Source organism: Sphaeramia orbicularis, chromosome 8 (assembly GCF_902148855.1).
Source record: "Sphaeramia orbicularis chromosome 8, fSphaOr1.1, whole genome shotgun sequence".
In the NCBI taxonomy this organism is placed as follows: Eukaryota; Metazoa; Chordata; class Actinopteri; order Kurtiformes; family Apogonidae; genus Sphaeramia; species Sphaeramia orbicularis.
The window spans coordinates 17,040,394-17,057,896 of record NC_043964.1 but is presented as its reverse complement, the minus strand read 5'-3'; the positions used below and the strand labels follow the sequence as shown (position 1 = coordinate 17,057,896).

The following is a 17,503-nucleotide window of genomic DNA, read 5'->3' as shown; positions in this document are numbered from 1 at the left end:
GAAAGTGAAAAAAAAAAGTAAATTTTTTTCATATTTTATTTCAGATTTTTTCATAATTTTCCCCCAAATTTTTACTGTAACACGTGTCATGTGAAAGTACTTACTGAGACCTATTCATACATGTATTAAACATGGAGATAAGATATTTAGTTTTCAACATAGAGCTTATTGAATATGAAACATCAAACAAACTTCTACTATGATAAATGCTAACGCAGATACTGTGTGATCATTTAAAACTGGATTTCAGGTTTGTTTTTTTTTTTGTGTGTGTGTTATTAATACTGATAACGACACACGCATTCATAACAGAACGGACACAAAAGAAGCTATTGTGATGAAAATGAGACTGGGTGTGATGCAGATTGTGTTGACCAGGGGTAAAAGCAGGGCGTCAAACCTCCAGGGGTGTTCATTAAACGCAGGCCAGTGGTCAGCGGTGGCTTCTAGTATAACGGGTCTGAGTGGGAGCAGGTAGTCGGACTTGAAGCTCTCCAGTGATGGACACTTTATCCTGGGAACGGCCTGCTCGTCTTTGATCACAGGAACACGTGGGCGCTCGGTCTTTACTCTCTGTGAATAATGGCCCGACAACAAAGGGATTTTAATTGGGTAAAACAACTCCACCGCTGAAGCTCCTCAGAGGAAAAGGAGACACACACGTTCCTCCACAGAGTTGAGGCTTTGGGAAATGTTATTTTTGCAATAATCCAATTCTTAACTCTCACATCTGCAAAGGAAGAACGTACATTTGAGTGAATTTAATTTCGGACGAAGATGAGATGAACAACAACAAGAGCTTGATGTTTAAGTTGGCAATTATTCATTCATTTTCTGAACCCGCTTTATCCTCACTAGGGTCACGGGGGTCGCTTGGAGCCTATCCCAGCTACATAGGGGCGAAGGCGGGGTACACCCTGGACAAGTCGCCAGTTCATCGTAGGTTGGCAAGTTGGCAATTATTTGTTCTTTTTTTATTATTTACGTTTTTTTTTTGTTATTTTGCACTTTTTTTTGAAAATTTCCTGAATTACTAGGCTCATCTTTTGCTGTTTTTTTAGTTGATGTTTTCATTCTGCACTTAATTTGTTCATTTATTTATTTTGTGCAGCTTTTGCTATTATTTGTTCATTTTTCTTAAAATTGTGTCTTTATTTTGTTAATTTAAGTGTTTTACTACTTTTTTTTTTTGCTATTTTTGGGTCATTATTTTGACTTAATTTGTAAATTATTTTGCTGACTTTTGCTGTTACTTTTTAACCACTTTATAAAATTTTATGCGTATTTTGTTAATTTATTTATTTTCCTTTTTTTATTTATTTTCCTTTTTTTATACTATTTTTTGTTGATTCTTAAAATTTTTTACTTATATTGCCAATTTCTTTAATCGTTTGGCTAATTTTTTTTTTTTTTACAATTATTTCTTAATTTCTCTTAAAAAAACCTGTGGGTATTTTGTTAATTATTTAAATCATTTTGCTGTTTTGTTCATTTTTTGATTTTGCATTATTTTTTTGCTCTTTTTGTATTCTAATGCATATTTTTCTCATCTAGATCCCCAGAATGCATTGAATTTGTTTTTTTTTCCCCATTCTAGATCTCATTTTGCTCATTTTTCGTTGATTTCTTACTATTTTGAACTTTTAGTGGATTCAGTGCTTATGGATTATGCAGATGTTTTATATTTGTTCTTACCTGCACATGCACTGTAGATGGAGATTTAATCTAAATCTGGTGCATCACATCTTTTCTCCCTGATATTTTTTTCATGATCCATGTGAAATAAACAACACTTTTTTTTCCGCTAAATTTAATATAATGTTGTCAAATCCAGCACAAGCATAAAACAATCAAAAGTAACTGTAAGTGCGTTATAGTTTTTTTTTTTTTAGCTTAATTCTATTACGTTTTGTATTACCATATTGTATTGGAACTCATCTGAGAGGAAACTAGACTCTTCTGCTCATCAGCTGTAAAAAACCGACCTGACAGAAGGTTTTGGTTTATCGCAGGTGTTTTCAGACAAGTAGGAGAAATGAATTAAATAATGTGACTGAAATCTGTAATAACCTATCACTGTTAAAACTGATTGTACTGTTCAAAGCAACATGGCAGCTCCAGAAACTTTGCTTTTATTCTATATATCTTTATATTCAGTCTTTTTGTTTTGATAAAGAGGAGAGAGATACACAGGGATGCTGTATTTTATTCCTCCTTAGGCTTTAATGGCTGCACACAGAGAAAAATATAAACATTATATAATGACACTGAGCTTTCTACTTTGGTTTCTGTTCCTTTCATGATAAACAAATGTGCTTGTGATGTTGTGTTGCTCGCTTTAAGGGATATCTGCTGGGTTTTCATCTGTAATACTGTAAGGATGGCCTTAATATGTTGGGAATATATTAATATTGTTATGACTGGAGGCGACATAAATAAAACTTTCGTGAATATCATGTTAATTCATGTAGAAATGTATCTGTGTTTAATACACAAAACCACTGACCTTTTTCGCAATGTGTTCATGCTCTTCTTTGGTGGATTTCCTAACTTCCTCCTGCAGGATCTGGACAAGGACTTGAAGTACATTATCCATAATGGCTGCACCCATGAGTAAACCCATGTCACAAGTCCTGATGCCCTGGAGGATCTCATCTGCTGAAGGATGTTCCCGGCACAGTGCAGCCACTTTGAACAGGCAGCCATAGGAGTAAACACATCTCCACTCTTTGTCAACATCACGCCACGTCCCCGTGTTGAGTTTCTCCCACGAAAGGTCCAGAATGATCTGAGCGGTGAGCGTCCGGTCGGTGCTTGTGGCGTCGCTGTACAGCTGCCGCCTGGACTGTTGGAGCACGCTCACCACACTTGATTCCACTTTGTCGCTGAATTGTAGTGGAAACTCTTCCTCGTTTGGCGGAAGGACGGCAGAGAGTTTTGACCACAACGCTGTCATCGATGAGGGGGGGTCGGTGTTAATCTGTGGGGACAGACAATAAAGGTGAAGTAGGATGACACTCTGATGATGGAGTTATATTTACCTGAAACACAGTATGGACACTTTAACCCTTTAACATCGGCGATCTCACCGGTGCCGCATTTTGCACTTTACGGCATTCAAATGACTATAACTCCTGAACTGTCTGCGTTATCTGCAAAATTCAAACTGCATCAGAAAGCTGAGATCCTGAGCTTTCCGACACTATATAACACTTTATAGCAGCAACGTGGGACTCTATTACAAGCAGTAATTGATTTTTTTTGCTTCCATCCGATTTTATTTATGATTAGTTTTGCCGATATCGATCCAATACTGATACTTTTTACTATGAAATTTTGATTTAAAATTGGAGTCATTATTTATAGCGGCTAAAATTTACTTAGGGGGTCAAATGAGTGGCCATTTTTGTCAAAGAAAAAAAAGTTGTAAGAAATGCATAGAACTGTGTTGAAATAATGCTAATACATTTGTGCACAGACTACTGATATTATTTGACAGTGGAAGCTATATTTTCAGAAATATTGGATTTTGAATAGCACGTGTATGTGAAAACTTTTGCTGGTGGACGGACGTGACATTACCCATGATGCTCTGGTCAGTACCAGTACTTTATTAGTAATAAACTTATAGACTTACTATTGCTAATTCTCCTCTTATTCATAAATGTTAGTATTGTGGATCTAAAACAATAACAGCTGACACAAAAACACAAAATGTGGCAGTGGACGGATGTGACATGGTTGTTACAGATCCCATCATACTGATGCTCGGCAGCCATGTCACCGTTTCCACAAATGATCCCTGTGCAAAAACTAGGATCAGAATTATTTATTGTATAGTTTATCATCATACTAAAGAGTAAATAACAATATAGAATTGTTATTTCTGTATAAAAATGCTTATTATTAGGAAACTGTTGATTTCAAAAGTGATGTGTGACATTCTTAATGTATGTATTGGCGTAACATAAGCAGGATGGATCAGCACCATACTCCATATTGAACCTGTAAAAATAAAACATGTGATATGTAGGATAGAATCTTGTAAGAAAAACTGGGGAATCTAAAAGAATAGAATATTTGTTTTTCAGGTAAATTCAGTTCAAATATAACTTGGCCATTTGTGACATGAAAATATAGCATTAATTGTGATGAAATTGGACATTTTTGACCTGAAAACATAGTTCATATGACCATCAACATGTTGTAACAGAACTGAAATCCTGTAAATTTGCATAACTTGCATTTACCAACACAAAGTTCGTTTGGGGATTCACTTAGATTGATTTCTTATGCACAAAGACACAAATAAGACCTCTAAGCAAATTTTAGCCGTGTAACACTTCATAGTGGCAATGTGGGACTCTATTACAAGTAGTAATGGATTTTTTTGCTTCCGATACGATTTTATTTATGATTAGTTTTGCCGATATACCAATACTTTCACTATGAAATTTTGATTTGAATTTGGAGTCATTATGCTATTGTATCTATCTATCTATCTATCTATCTATCTATCTATCTATCTATCTATCTATCTATCTATCTATCTATCTATCTATCTATCTATCTATCTATCTATCTATCTATCTATCGTTCGTTCGTTCGTTCGTTCATTCGTTCATTCGTTCTAACATTTTATCGTTCTATCGTTCTAACATTCTATCTATCTATCTATCTATCTATCTATCTATCTATCTATCTATCTATCTATCTATCTATCTATCTATCTATCTATCTATCTATCTATCTATCTATCTATCTATCTATCTATCTATCTATCGTTCTATCGTTCTATCTATCGTTCTATCGTTCTATCTATCGTTCTATCGTTCTATCTATTGTTCTATCGTTCTACCTTTCTATCTATCTATCTATCTATCTATCTATCTATCTATCTATCTATCTATCTATCTATCTATCTATCGTTCTATCGTTCTATCGTTCTATCGTTCTATCTATCGTTCTATCGTTCTATCTATCGTTCTATCTATCGTTCTATCGTTCTATCTATCTATCTATTGTTCTATCGTTCTTCCTTTCTATCTATCTATCTATCTATCTATCTATCTATCGTTCTATCGTTCTATCGTTCGTTCTATTGTTCTATCGTTCTAACATTTTATCGTTCTATCGTTCTAACATTCTATCTATCTATCTATCTATCTATCTATCTATCTATCTATCTATCTATCTATCTATCTATCGTTCTATCGTTCTATCGTTCTATCTATCGTTCTATCTATCTATCTATCTATCTATCTATCTATCTATCTATCTATCTATCTATCTATCTATCTATCTATCTATCTATCTACCTACCTACCTATCTCTCAGCTCTTGCTGTGCTCTGTAGGTCATGAGTGCACCCATGTCACACACACAGGACACTTGCTCTTTCTATTACTGACCGCTTCACTGCTGCACAGAAACAGATGTATATACCTAATTTCCAAATTGGCAACCGCAAAAAAGCAGGTGAGAGCAACTTGAGCCAAGTCTGGGAGCGTGACACATGCACAATGACGACACTTTGTCACAAAGTTGGTGGAGCCGCCAGCTCTCGACTCGATGATACTCCATCCATGTTTGGACGCTGTGTGCTGCTGCTGGAGATGATGCCAAAGTGTGAGGCCGCCAGTTTTGAGCACCTGATTCGTTGAGTGCATAAACACACCTTTCTGAACTGTGAGGTCGACTGAACAGAACTCAGCGTCCACATGGCTGAGGTAATTATCTGCGTCAGAGCCAGGGTTATTACAGTTAACGAAAGCTAAGACTGAAACTGGGAAATCACAGACGTATCGGACAAACGTCGGCCAAATCAGCTGTTGCCAAGGAAGATGACGCTTCAACGATGGCAGTGGCCGATGTTTACCCGTCGTGTTGCATTAGGGGGTGTTTTGTTAATATGTGATAATTATTTTGCTCTCATTTAGGGGATATTATTATGAAGGCCTTAAGGATTTTAACACTGCACAATTATTTTTTTTTCTAACATTTCTTCCTTAGTACAAGAGGGAAAAAACAGCCAAGACAAAATAAATGTGAGATGTTTGAATGCATAATTTTATTCTATTGTTTTATTTGGTATTGGTTTATTGTCCGTATTTTTTGTTGTTTTAATTGTACAGCTTTTTATGTTTTTTAATCTATTCTTGTATCTTATTCTTTTATTTTGGTTTTATTTATTTTTGTGTACAACACTGTTTTTTTTGCACAGTTCTTTGTCTTTTAATCTATTATTGTATCTTATTCTTTTATTTTGGTTTTATTTATTTTTGTGTACAACACTGTTTTTTTTTGCACAGTTCTTTGTCTTTTAATCTATTATTGTATCTTATTCTTTTATTTTGGTTTTATTTATTTTTGTGTACAACACTGGTTTTTTTTGCACAGTTCTTTGTCTTTTAATCTATTCTTGTATCTTATTCTTTTATTTTGGTTTTATTTATTTTTCTGTACAACACTGTTTTGTTGCACAGTTGTTCTATGTCTTTTAATCTATTCTTGTATCTTATTCTTTTATTTTGGTTTTATTTATTTTTCTGTATAACACGGTTTTGTTGCACAGTTGTTCTATGTCTTTTAATCTAGTCTTGTATCTTATTCTTTTATTTTGGTTTTATTTATTCTTCTGTACAGCACTTTGGTCCACTATGGTTGTTTTAAACTTCTTTTCAAATAAAGTTGAATTGGATTGGAAAATAAACAGAAAATAAGTGTTAACATCAGCTCAGTGCATCACTAAGCAAAACAAAAATAGCTGAGAAAAAATTATTTTGTTAAAGCAAATAAAAATGAAAATTACTATCATTAACGATGGAGCTAAAACAAAATAGCGTTGTAATTTCACCCTTCATTTTTGCAAAATATGTGATATTTGATTAATAACCGCTCTGTAAATTGTATCTGACGCTATGCTGTATTTCATTCTAGAAAAATAATCTTTTTCACTCTACATTGTACAAGAAAATGTCAGTTAAGTTTCTACTTCGGGGGTGTTTATCAATGGACTGAGATCTGCAACTATTCAGTGCGAAGAAAAGTGAATCTCTTTATCAGAAAAAACCCTTTAGATGATGAAAAAGAGGTTCTAAAGGAAGGCTGGGGTTTAACTTTTAATAAAACAGCAATGATGCATTTTTAAAAGTCATACATATGAATTGAGTCAGAGTGTTAAAACCCTACAAAAAAAAAACAAAACAAAAAAAACACACGACAAATAACATTATCTGTGTGAAAAACCTCAATACATTTCCCAATATTGAAAAATATGAAGTACTTCTAAACATCCAAGGTCATATTTTAGCAGCATTCAGACTGCAAATCTGTTTATCTGAGTATATATTATCTTGTAACATCTACCATGGGATCCAATATCTAGAACAACTACTAATATAATATAATTACATCTACACAATTCTGCAAAAATAGTAATAAGCCTAAAACTAATGGGCACTCATAAATCTAACTAAAACTAATCAGAAATCAAAAAGCCAACCTATAACATTCACCCTTTCATGCATGAATTATGAGAACTTTAATCAAGATTTTTTTTCTGGAGTGTATTCCTAGTTTATTCCTCTTTAGGCATGAAAAAAAAAAAAAAATCAATGCGATTGATTTTTTATTAATCTATTTTTCATGGAGTTACAAAAATGTTCACTCAGCTGGACACCATGTGTTTAATTTTAGAAGCAAAGAAATGTGTATTTACAGATGTACTATGTGAAAACTATGAAATAAAAACATTTTTAATGCTGCTAACCTGATGTTTTCTCACATTTTAACATACCTGCATGCTGATAATATGCCAAAAAAATAAATAAATAAAAAAAAAACAAACAAACAAAACAAAACTGTTTATTTCAGTCTAGTAACAATTATAAATTTTTTACACTCAAACATGTTACTGCAGATCAGGTTTATCTAGATGAGCAAAGTTACAGTAATGTTATGAACAGAGGTGGGTAGTAACGCATTACATTTACTCCGTTACATTTACTTAAGTAACTTTTTACATAAACTGTACTTTTAAGAGTACTTTTAATATGACATACTTTTTACTTTTACTCGAGCATATTTATGAAGAAGAAACGCTACTTCTACTCCATTACAATGGTGCACATTCTACTTATTACTTTTATTTTTGGTCATTTGTTAATGGACGAACGATTTGTTTGGTTTTGTTAGAAAGATTTTCACCAAAAACTCACGACTCACATGAGTTAAAAGAAATTCGACAGAAGGGGAAGATATGTTAAGATAAAGATATCTAGGCTAACTTGTAAAAGTAAATAGAAAAGCATGCACAGTATCTGCCTCCATAAGAACAGATGAGAAATATTAAAGTGATGGAACCAACAAAGATTGTTGTGAGGTATATTTGTCACTAGCTGTAATGTTCCCATATATATGTCGAGGCCCAAAACGGAATCTGGCCCGATTCAGAATCGGGCTGGCCCAGAATGGAACTCTATTCTAGGCCGGCCTAGAATAGAATCCTGCTGCTATAATGTTATTTTTATACCATGTTTAATGCAAATGATCTAAATTATTACAAAAATCAATACATGGAATTTGCAAATATGTGAAAAAAAAAAATGAAACAAACAACATTTTAATTGTAAACTATAATACACTTTATTTACAAATAGAACCTAGTGGTACTCCCCACCAATATATGGTACAGTGAAGTCGACTAAAATTGACAATAGTTACTCAAGGTATGTAAGACTGAAAATGTAAAATTATGACAAATTATGGAATTATGGATCATTTGCATGAAACATGGTATAAAAATAACATTATAGCAGCAGGATTCCATTCTAGGCCGGCTTAGAATAGAATTCCATTCTGGGCCGGCCCGATTCTGAATCGGGCCAGATTCCGTTTTGGGCCTCGACATATATTCTATATATTTTATTTTAACATTTCATTTATTAATTGTTGAATTTCAAAGAACAATAAATATGATGTTACTCAGGAAGTACTCAGTACTTGAGTAATTTTTTCATTAAGTACTTTTTTACTTTTCCTTGAGTAATTATGTGGATGACTACTTTTTACTTGTACTTGAGTAATATGTTTCTAAAGTAACAGTACTTTTACTTGAGTCTAATTTTTGGCTACTCTACCCACCTCTGGGTATAAATTGCAGTGTATGGGATGATGTACAAAACAACAAATCCATAAATATACAAGAAAACACCTTTGATCAGCTGTCCACTGTAGTGACCACTATGCATGAAAGGGTTAAATAAAAGGTTAAAAAAAAAAAAAAAAAAAAAAAAAACTAAACTAAAAACTAATGTAAATAACTCTTATCATCACAAAACGAGGCAATAAGATTATATTCTCTTAAACAAGCTGAAACATTTGTTTAAAAAATGTGACTTTGCGGACATTATTGCAGTCACAATCAAAACAAACAGGAATAATAACATTTATAATATTAGATATATTTGTGTAATTATGGTCCATGTTTACTACTACTACTACTAGTAATAATAATAATAATAATAATAATAATAATAATAGAACATTTAGTCATTAGAACCATGTTATCAGTGCTGACGGTACAAAATAATATTAATAAACGAACAAAAAAAACACACTAATTGGATGAACTATGTTTCCACCTGTACAACTTCCATTTAACATCTGATGTGTTTCATTTTTAACGCAAACATTCAGCGAAAAAATACATCAGACAATCACAACTACAACATATTCACTATCTTAAAATGCAACATTTACCTGTTGGTTTGACTTTTACATCATCCTCCACCGTATTTGTGTCGTTAATCCGTAAAACTATAAACTTTAGTGCACGGCTGCTTCTGCTCTTCTGCCGGTGGGTCGACAAAAACACACCGGGTAGGAACCACAGCGTCTTAGATCAGTTCCGCGGTGTGATTAAGGTTCTTAAAACGTGTTAATATGTATATTTTTCGAAATATTCTAATATATATATAATACATATATTTGTGTTACATCTTAAATAATATTTACAAGGGGTGATACTTATATTTTTATACTCTTAAGGCAGAATCTTATATGTGTATTTACTTTGTGTTCCAGTAGAGGGCAGTAGCATACACAACCTGTCAGATCAGACTTTTATTTATTTATTTATTTATTTTTTTAACACTGTCAATTAAATGCTGAATTGTGTCCCCTCTATTTAAGTGACCAGGATGTAGTGGACTACATAGGAGACCAAACACACATGCCTGTTTGTTTAATGTTGCTTTTCCTCCATATCCCAGGGTGCATTGGCTGCATCATCCTGCTCAGTTCTCTTCCACATATCTATGCACCATCACAGCCTCGAAGCTGCATAAATTTTCTGTCTCATGAGGCAACTGTAATAAATTTATCCGCGAAACAGTGATCAAGAGTCAGAACAAATGCAGACACATAAACGCGTTTAATTATAAACATGTCCAGCTATTGTTATGCAAGTGATCCAGCTATTATTTGGACTGTAATTAATGATACAGTTCTGAAAAAAAAAAAAAAAACTTACTTGACTTCTTTTTTTTCATCTTTCATGCTGTTCTGAATAATTTATGCAAATATAGATTTATTCCTTAAAGGCTGATTGATATGTATCTGCTCATGCGAAGCTAAAACAATAATTGGGTTTGTCTTTCTGATGTCACACATAGATATTTGACTTTTTTTTTTTTTTTTTTTGATTCAATTGCTTTTCAGGGGGTTGTAGGAGGAGAGCCTGAACAAACATGATAGGAAACCTTCAGCAGGGAAGTCTTGAATCTATAAACACACGGCACTATTATCAAATGTCAAACACTCTATGAAATTCAAATAATCTCAGCGCAAACCAAGGAACTGTTCTTGTATGTAAAGCAGATGGAAACAAGAGAGAGAGAGAGAGAGAGGGAGGGAGAGAGAGAGAGGGAGAAAGAGAGCCTGCATTTCCAGAAATCACAGGGGGTTTTAAAAATGTTTCATGCATTTCTGTTCATTCTCACTGTGTAAACAGAAAAATTCTCCAGGCTCAATCTATTGTTCACTTACATGCATGGAGGTGAGAAATTACTGAGTGGGGAGGCCAGAACTGCTGTTTTCTTCTCTCTTAAGCTTTTGCTTCAGGACAAAAGCTGCTGAAAGTGGAGACTAATTACACATGTAATGAAAAAGAATAAAGAATAATAACCATCTACCAAAGAATATTCAGAAGACATGTATTCATATGGAAGGAAATAACAATTTAAGGGGGTTACATTATTTATTTATTTATTTATTTAATACTTTGTTTTTGACCACTTTTAATTTTTTTAACAAACAGACAATAAAATGAAAATGCAAAGACATAAAAAGAGCGTCGACAAGCACAGACAGAGCAGTATCAAAACGTAAAGTGCAATGATAACAAAGTGGGTCAATGAGTCACAATATTATTCCATCATGATAAGAGGGTTGAGTTAGTTTAGATATTGTCCTGTTTCAGTCCATGTCAGATCATTCGGATATATTCTCATGTTGCATCAGGTCATAAGTGGGTTACATAATTGTATTTATTTATTTATAAATAAATAAATAAATAAATAAAATGGCCATGGCACCACTGACCACTTTGGACCTCATCCTGCCACAGAATGCTGGCATTCTGACTGAAGTCAATCTGGATGGTGCAGCGGCTAGGATCCTGAATGGACTGCTTCTCCTTGAAGTAGGCTGCTTGCTTGTTCTTGATGAAGCTGTGGGTCTTGAAGTAAGGGATGATGGTGGCCAAAGCTGAGAGAAGCTCTGAGACTGTTCCAGTCTTGAGGAACTTAGCTGTGGCTCCATTGCTGCGACCCCATTCGTACCAGCTGACAGAGTGCTCAAGTTGAGTCTCATCAATATCCTGTGATAACTACCCTTTGATCTCAATTAAGAGGAAATATTTTCCAGAGAATGTAATATTCATGTATACCAAATCCATATGAAGACAACAGAATATCATAATTATTGATTTGAAAAGTTAAATCTATGGAAAGTGAAAGAAAAAAATCCTTCACAAGCTAGCTATTTCATGTCGAGACCTATTTTTGGTTCTGTAGGGAAAAAAAATAAATCTTTTTTTAGATTAGTGACAAAATAATCTTAAATTCCAATGAAACCATGCTTAAGCAGAGGGTTAAATGCTTACTTTCAGAAATTTCCATTGGTTTATCTCATTTGATTACTTAGTGATTAAAAAAAAACAGGTTTTTTGAGAAAAGTGAAATTCCCTGCATAACCGGCACCATCTGATATTCAAATGCTTAAAAAAGCAATTCACACCAATTTTTCTGACAAAATTATTTTTGTAATCATAAAAGGGTGTATAAAAGGTTATATAACTATATTGAAAATAGAAATATATAATTGAGATTTCAAATTATAGCAGTGATAAGTTATGTTATTATTCATTCTTAGAGAACTTTCCGAGGGACTGAATTTAATTTGAATAAAAAGTTCTGTAATTTTCTTGAAAATCCTTTTTTAGCAAAAATTTTAATGGATTTAGAAACTTAAGATGTTATACTATTGAACTACAAAAAGTTTGAAATCATTATCTCAATTCTAATTTTTTGATTCAAAGTCAACAGGTGCGTGACTTGACCCATTTATTTTATTTTTTACACAATTTTAAAAATACGACATAGTGCACACCTAGGAAGAGCTTTCGTGTTTCTGTTTGCGGGATGAAATTATGGAACAGTGAGAAAATGGAGTAAAATCAATGTCCAAATATGTTTCATTTTAATCCTTTTTTGGGCAAGTGGTTGTTTCGTGACTACATCAGTGATTCTCTTCTGCTCTTCTACAGCAGCAACAATGTGCAAAGAAAGCTACTGTTAATACTATATGAAATTAAGTCCATTCATGTTAGCAAATGAATGACTGGATTAAACATTTAGTCAAAGAGTAAAATAATCTATCTTTTCTAATCTATCTAAAGAATTTAACCCTTTATCTGGCACGTGACCATTTTTGGTAATTTCTGTATACATTACAAGACAGTGGCAGTAACAGTTCCAGTGAGTCAACAGTCTCAGGTCCAATGTGGTCTACAGGGTCTGTAAGGTCCACCTGTGCATGAACAGTGAGTGTACCTGCTCTGTTAGGTACCATGAAGTAATGGTACTAATGTAAGGAATGATGTTCAAAGGGAGAATGTGGATGTGGACAGGGGTCTGGATCAGCACTGATGTTTTCTAATATTCTATAATGTTTTAAAATACATGCTCTTTTCAATTTATATGACCAAACCAAATATGGTAACTTCGTGGACCTGATTTTCTACATGACAATAAAAAAATTTAAAATTTGACAACAGTAATAAAGTCTTTTTCTGTCCTGTTGTCCCCCAAAATGTTTGAATATCGGTTGGTTTTCTCATTTATTCTTTGGGTACGAGGGGGGAAAGTAATAAGAATAATACTGTTGTTATTTTATTTTATTTATTAATATTTACTGTTATTCATTTTCTTTCTTTCTCTTCCTCATTATTCTAGTGAGGCTATGATTAGCTATGTACTTGAAGCTTAGAGTGTTATAATACATGATTTAGGGACTAGGGGTGGGGTTATATAAGTGTTTACTTCTTCTCATTCATTTTTGGATATGTAAAAAACACTAAAAATGTGGTACATATTTATTTTTTATGATAGTATAAATGTCCTTTTTTTGTTTGGGAAGCCTTATGTTGATCATTTGCTTTGGGTATTTGCTTTGTTGGTGGTTGTGTTGTGTTTTTTATATTCTCTTGAGATCCAATGATACAGCGATGTTTTTGTCCCCTGTAGGGGACAAGAGTTTCACAGCTTTACCTTAAAAAATTAAATTAAATTTTAACAAAAATGCTGCCACTGCAAAGGAAAATAATAATAACAACAAAAAATCAAATAAAATGAAAATATAGATATACTACTACTACTACTACTACTACTACTACTACTACTACTCATAATAATAATAATAATAATAATTTTTTTACATTAAAAATATTTTTTAAATTAGTAATTAAACATTTCGGTTATTTAAGTTTAAAAAAATATGATTAAGGATGAAGGCATATAAGTAACCTACCTTATGGACATTTAATTTTCTTTTTTTGTCATAATATTTAATGAATGTGTATATAATCATCATCATCATCATCATCATCATCATCATCATCATTACACAAAGGAAAAATGTAGCTGAAAGAACTGTTGCATCATGCTGTTTGCAAGAGTTTCACGGCTTTACCTTAAAAAAATTTAAATAGATAATTAAAAAAATGCTGCCACTGCAAAGGAAATTAAAAATAATAAGACAAATAAAATAAAATGAAAATATAGATGTAATACTACTGCTACTACTACTACTACTACTACTACTACTACCACTACTACTACTACTAATAATAATTTTTTACATTAAAAATATTTTTTAAATTAGTAATTAAACATTTCGGCTATTTATGTTTGAAAAAAATATGATTAAGGATGGAGGCATATAAGTAACCTACCTTATGGACATTTAATTTTCTTTTTTTTTGCCATAATATTTAATGAATGTGTATATAATCATCATCATCATCGTCATCATCATTGTCATCATCATCGTCATCGTCATCATCATCATCATCATCATCATCATCATCATCATCATCATCATCATCATCATCATTACAAAAAGGAAAAATGTAGCTGAAAGAACTGTTGCATCATTCTGTTTGCAAGAGTTTCACAGCTTTACCTTAAAAAATTAAAATAAATAATAAAAAAAAAAAATGCTGCCACTGCAAAGGAAAATAATAATAACAATGAAAACAAAATAAAATGAAACTATAGATATACTACTACTAGTAGTACTATTACTACTACTACTACTACTACTAAAAAAAAAAAAAAAAAAAAAATAATAATAATAATATATATTTTTTTTACATTAAAAACATTTTTTTAAATTAGTAATTAAACATTTCTGCTGTTTATGTAGCAAAAAATTTATGATTAAGGATGAAGGCATTTAAGTAACCTACCTTATGGACATTTAATTTTCTTTTTTTTTGTCATAATATTTAATGAATGTATATTTAATAATAATCATCGTTATTATCATCATCATCGTCATCATCATCATCATCATCATAAAAAGGAAAAATGTAGCTGAACTGTTGCATCATGCTGTTTGCATTCAAGCCAATTATTTAATATAAAAAAAAGCCCAAACTTGTACTTTTCTGGGTCTCAGGAGGATATGTCCAAAATAAAACATTCATTCATTCACTCAAAAGAATGATTATTAAATAGTTTATGTAAGCTTAATTTTTCAGTAGCAGCTATAAATAATAAATCCCAGAGGGTTATATGAAAAGTACTAATAATAATCACAACCCCCCCCCCAAAAAAAAAAAAAAAAAAATAGAACAATAAAGCATTGTGTTAATACAAATGGGAAAAAGCGAATGTAATAAGATGTAAAAATAGCAGAGCTGTGGCCTCGGCCGGTCAAGTGCACTGTTGGTTATTGTATGGGAAGCTGAGGGAGACAAAGCCTGTCCATGATGCGGATGCTTTGTTTGTGTATATGTTTTCTGGTGCTTGCAGTCAGGGTGGTCCCAGCAGGAGAGGCTGATGTATTATTCACAAGTTTCTGACTCTGTGGTTGTAAGACAGTGTGGGGCTACACTGAAGGTCAGAGGCCTGCTGATGTTATTCCTCCCTGTGCTGTCAACGCCGACCTCATGCACCGGCCGTCCTCCTAAATCTTCATCTGCAGAGGTCGCTGACCTTTGCCCCTGTTTACATGGAACTCCTTCTGCATCTCAGAGGGCCTTGTTAGCCGGTGTCACTCAGAAAACACAGAAGGGGTTCATTTTTAAGGGAATGTTTGGTTTTTCTGTTATTGGTTAAATTTAGGAGTTTATTCTAAAAATTGCATTTTCATCACCTACTGTATTTAATTTTTTTTAACACATATCTGTAGGAAATTTTTTTAACGCATTACAAATCTTTTCTGACATGAATTGATAATATTGTATGGGTCTCTCCTTGAGCATAAACACCCCCCCCCAAAGACCACCTCTGAAATTTGAAACAGCAATGAAAGTAAATAACAAAATAATAACTGACAGACAATATAAGTTTTTTTTTTTTTTTTTAACACATATCTTTATTAAAGTTTTCACATATTACTTATCTTTTCTGACATGAATTGGTAATATATGGTGTGGGTCTCCCCTAAGTATAAACCCCCAGAACCCCACCACCACCACCACCACCCAAGACCACCTCTGAATTTTGAAACAGCAGTGAAAGCAAATAACAAAATAATAATTGACAGACAATAGAACTAATAGTGACTTGAATACTTGTCAGCGTCCGTTTTTGTATGTCTGATACATTCATACATTGTGAAATTTGTGAAATTTTTCAAGAATTTTTATTGTCATGTAGAAAATCGAGGTCAGTGAAGCTACCATATTTGGTTCCTTGCCTGTATGTGGCAAAAAAAATAAAAAAACAAAAAAATAAAAAACGAAATATATAAAAAAAGTACAATCAAAAAAAAAAAAAGTCTTCATCTGCAGAGGTCGCTGACCTTTGCCCCTGTTTACATGGAACTCCTTCTGCATCTCAGAGGGCCTTGTTAGCCGGTGTCACTCAGAAAACACAGAAGGGGTTCATTTTTAAGGGAATGTTTGGTTTTTCTGTTATTGGTTAAATTTAGGAGTTTATTCTAAAAATGGCATTTTCATCACCTACGAGGGAAAAACAAAAAGATAAATTATTTGTATAAATCCAAATGCTAGTAATGATTACAAAGGGCTTACAGCTAATTTGGAACAGGGGTGTCAAACATGCGGCCCGGGGGCCAAAACCGGCCCACCAAAGGGTCCAATCTGGCCCGCAGGATGAATTAGTGAAATATAAAAATTGCATTGAAGATATTAACAATCAAGGATGTCAAAATAAATTTAGTTCAATTCCATCTAAAGTGGGTCAGACCAGTAAAATACTATCATAATAAAGTATAAATAACGTAAACCACATATTTTCCTCTTTGTTTTAGTGTAAAAAAAAGTAAAATTACACAAAAATGTTAACATTTAGACTAGCCTTTTACAAAAAATGTGAAAAACCTGAACAAATATGAACAACCTGAAATGTCTTAAGAGACTTAAGAGTAATTTTACCAATATTCTGTCTGTTATTAAATGTTTTATGCATTTGTAGATCCACTGTGATCTGTACATTGTGATGAACACGTAAAAATGAGAGGCCGAGGCCAAATAATGGCAGAAATTGTTAAAATTTCACCTTTTTTCTTAATAAATTTCATTTTGGTCATGGTTCATGTTTTTCCATACTTTTTTAAAAGATAGTTTATAGATGTAGAAATTTTGATAATATAATCTTACTTTTGTCACTCTAAAACATAGAAATTAGACATACAAATTTTGGAATTGATATTATTTATGTATTATTGTGTTATTATTTTAATGATCCGG

General features: G+C 32.7%; 1 protein-coding gene across 1 annotated transcript in view; it reads right to left on the bottom strand.

Moving 5' to 3' along the window:
- The window catches only part of LOC115424961 (lysine-specific demethylase 8-like), a 29,125-nt gene extending 19,261 nt beyond the window's left edge, over positions 1-9,864 (bottom strand). The window contains exons 1-3 of the mRNA XM_030142386.1: positions 9,763-9,864; positions 2,507-2,980; positions 401-573 (exon numbers count right to left, since the gene is read on the bottom strand). Coding sequence (XP_029998246.1) covers positions 401-573; positions 2,507-2,956 — 623 coding nt within the window. The 5' untranslated portion in view covers positions 2,957-2,980; positions 9,763-9,864. The remainder of the gene's footprint in view (positions 1-400; positions 574-2,506; positions 2,981-9,762) is intronic.
- Between the last annotated feature and the right edge of the window lie 7,639 nt (positions 9,865-17,503).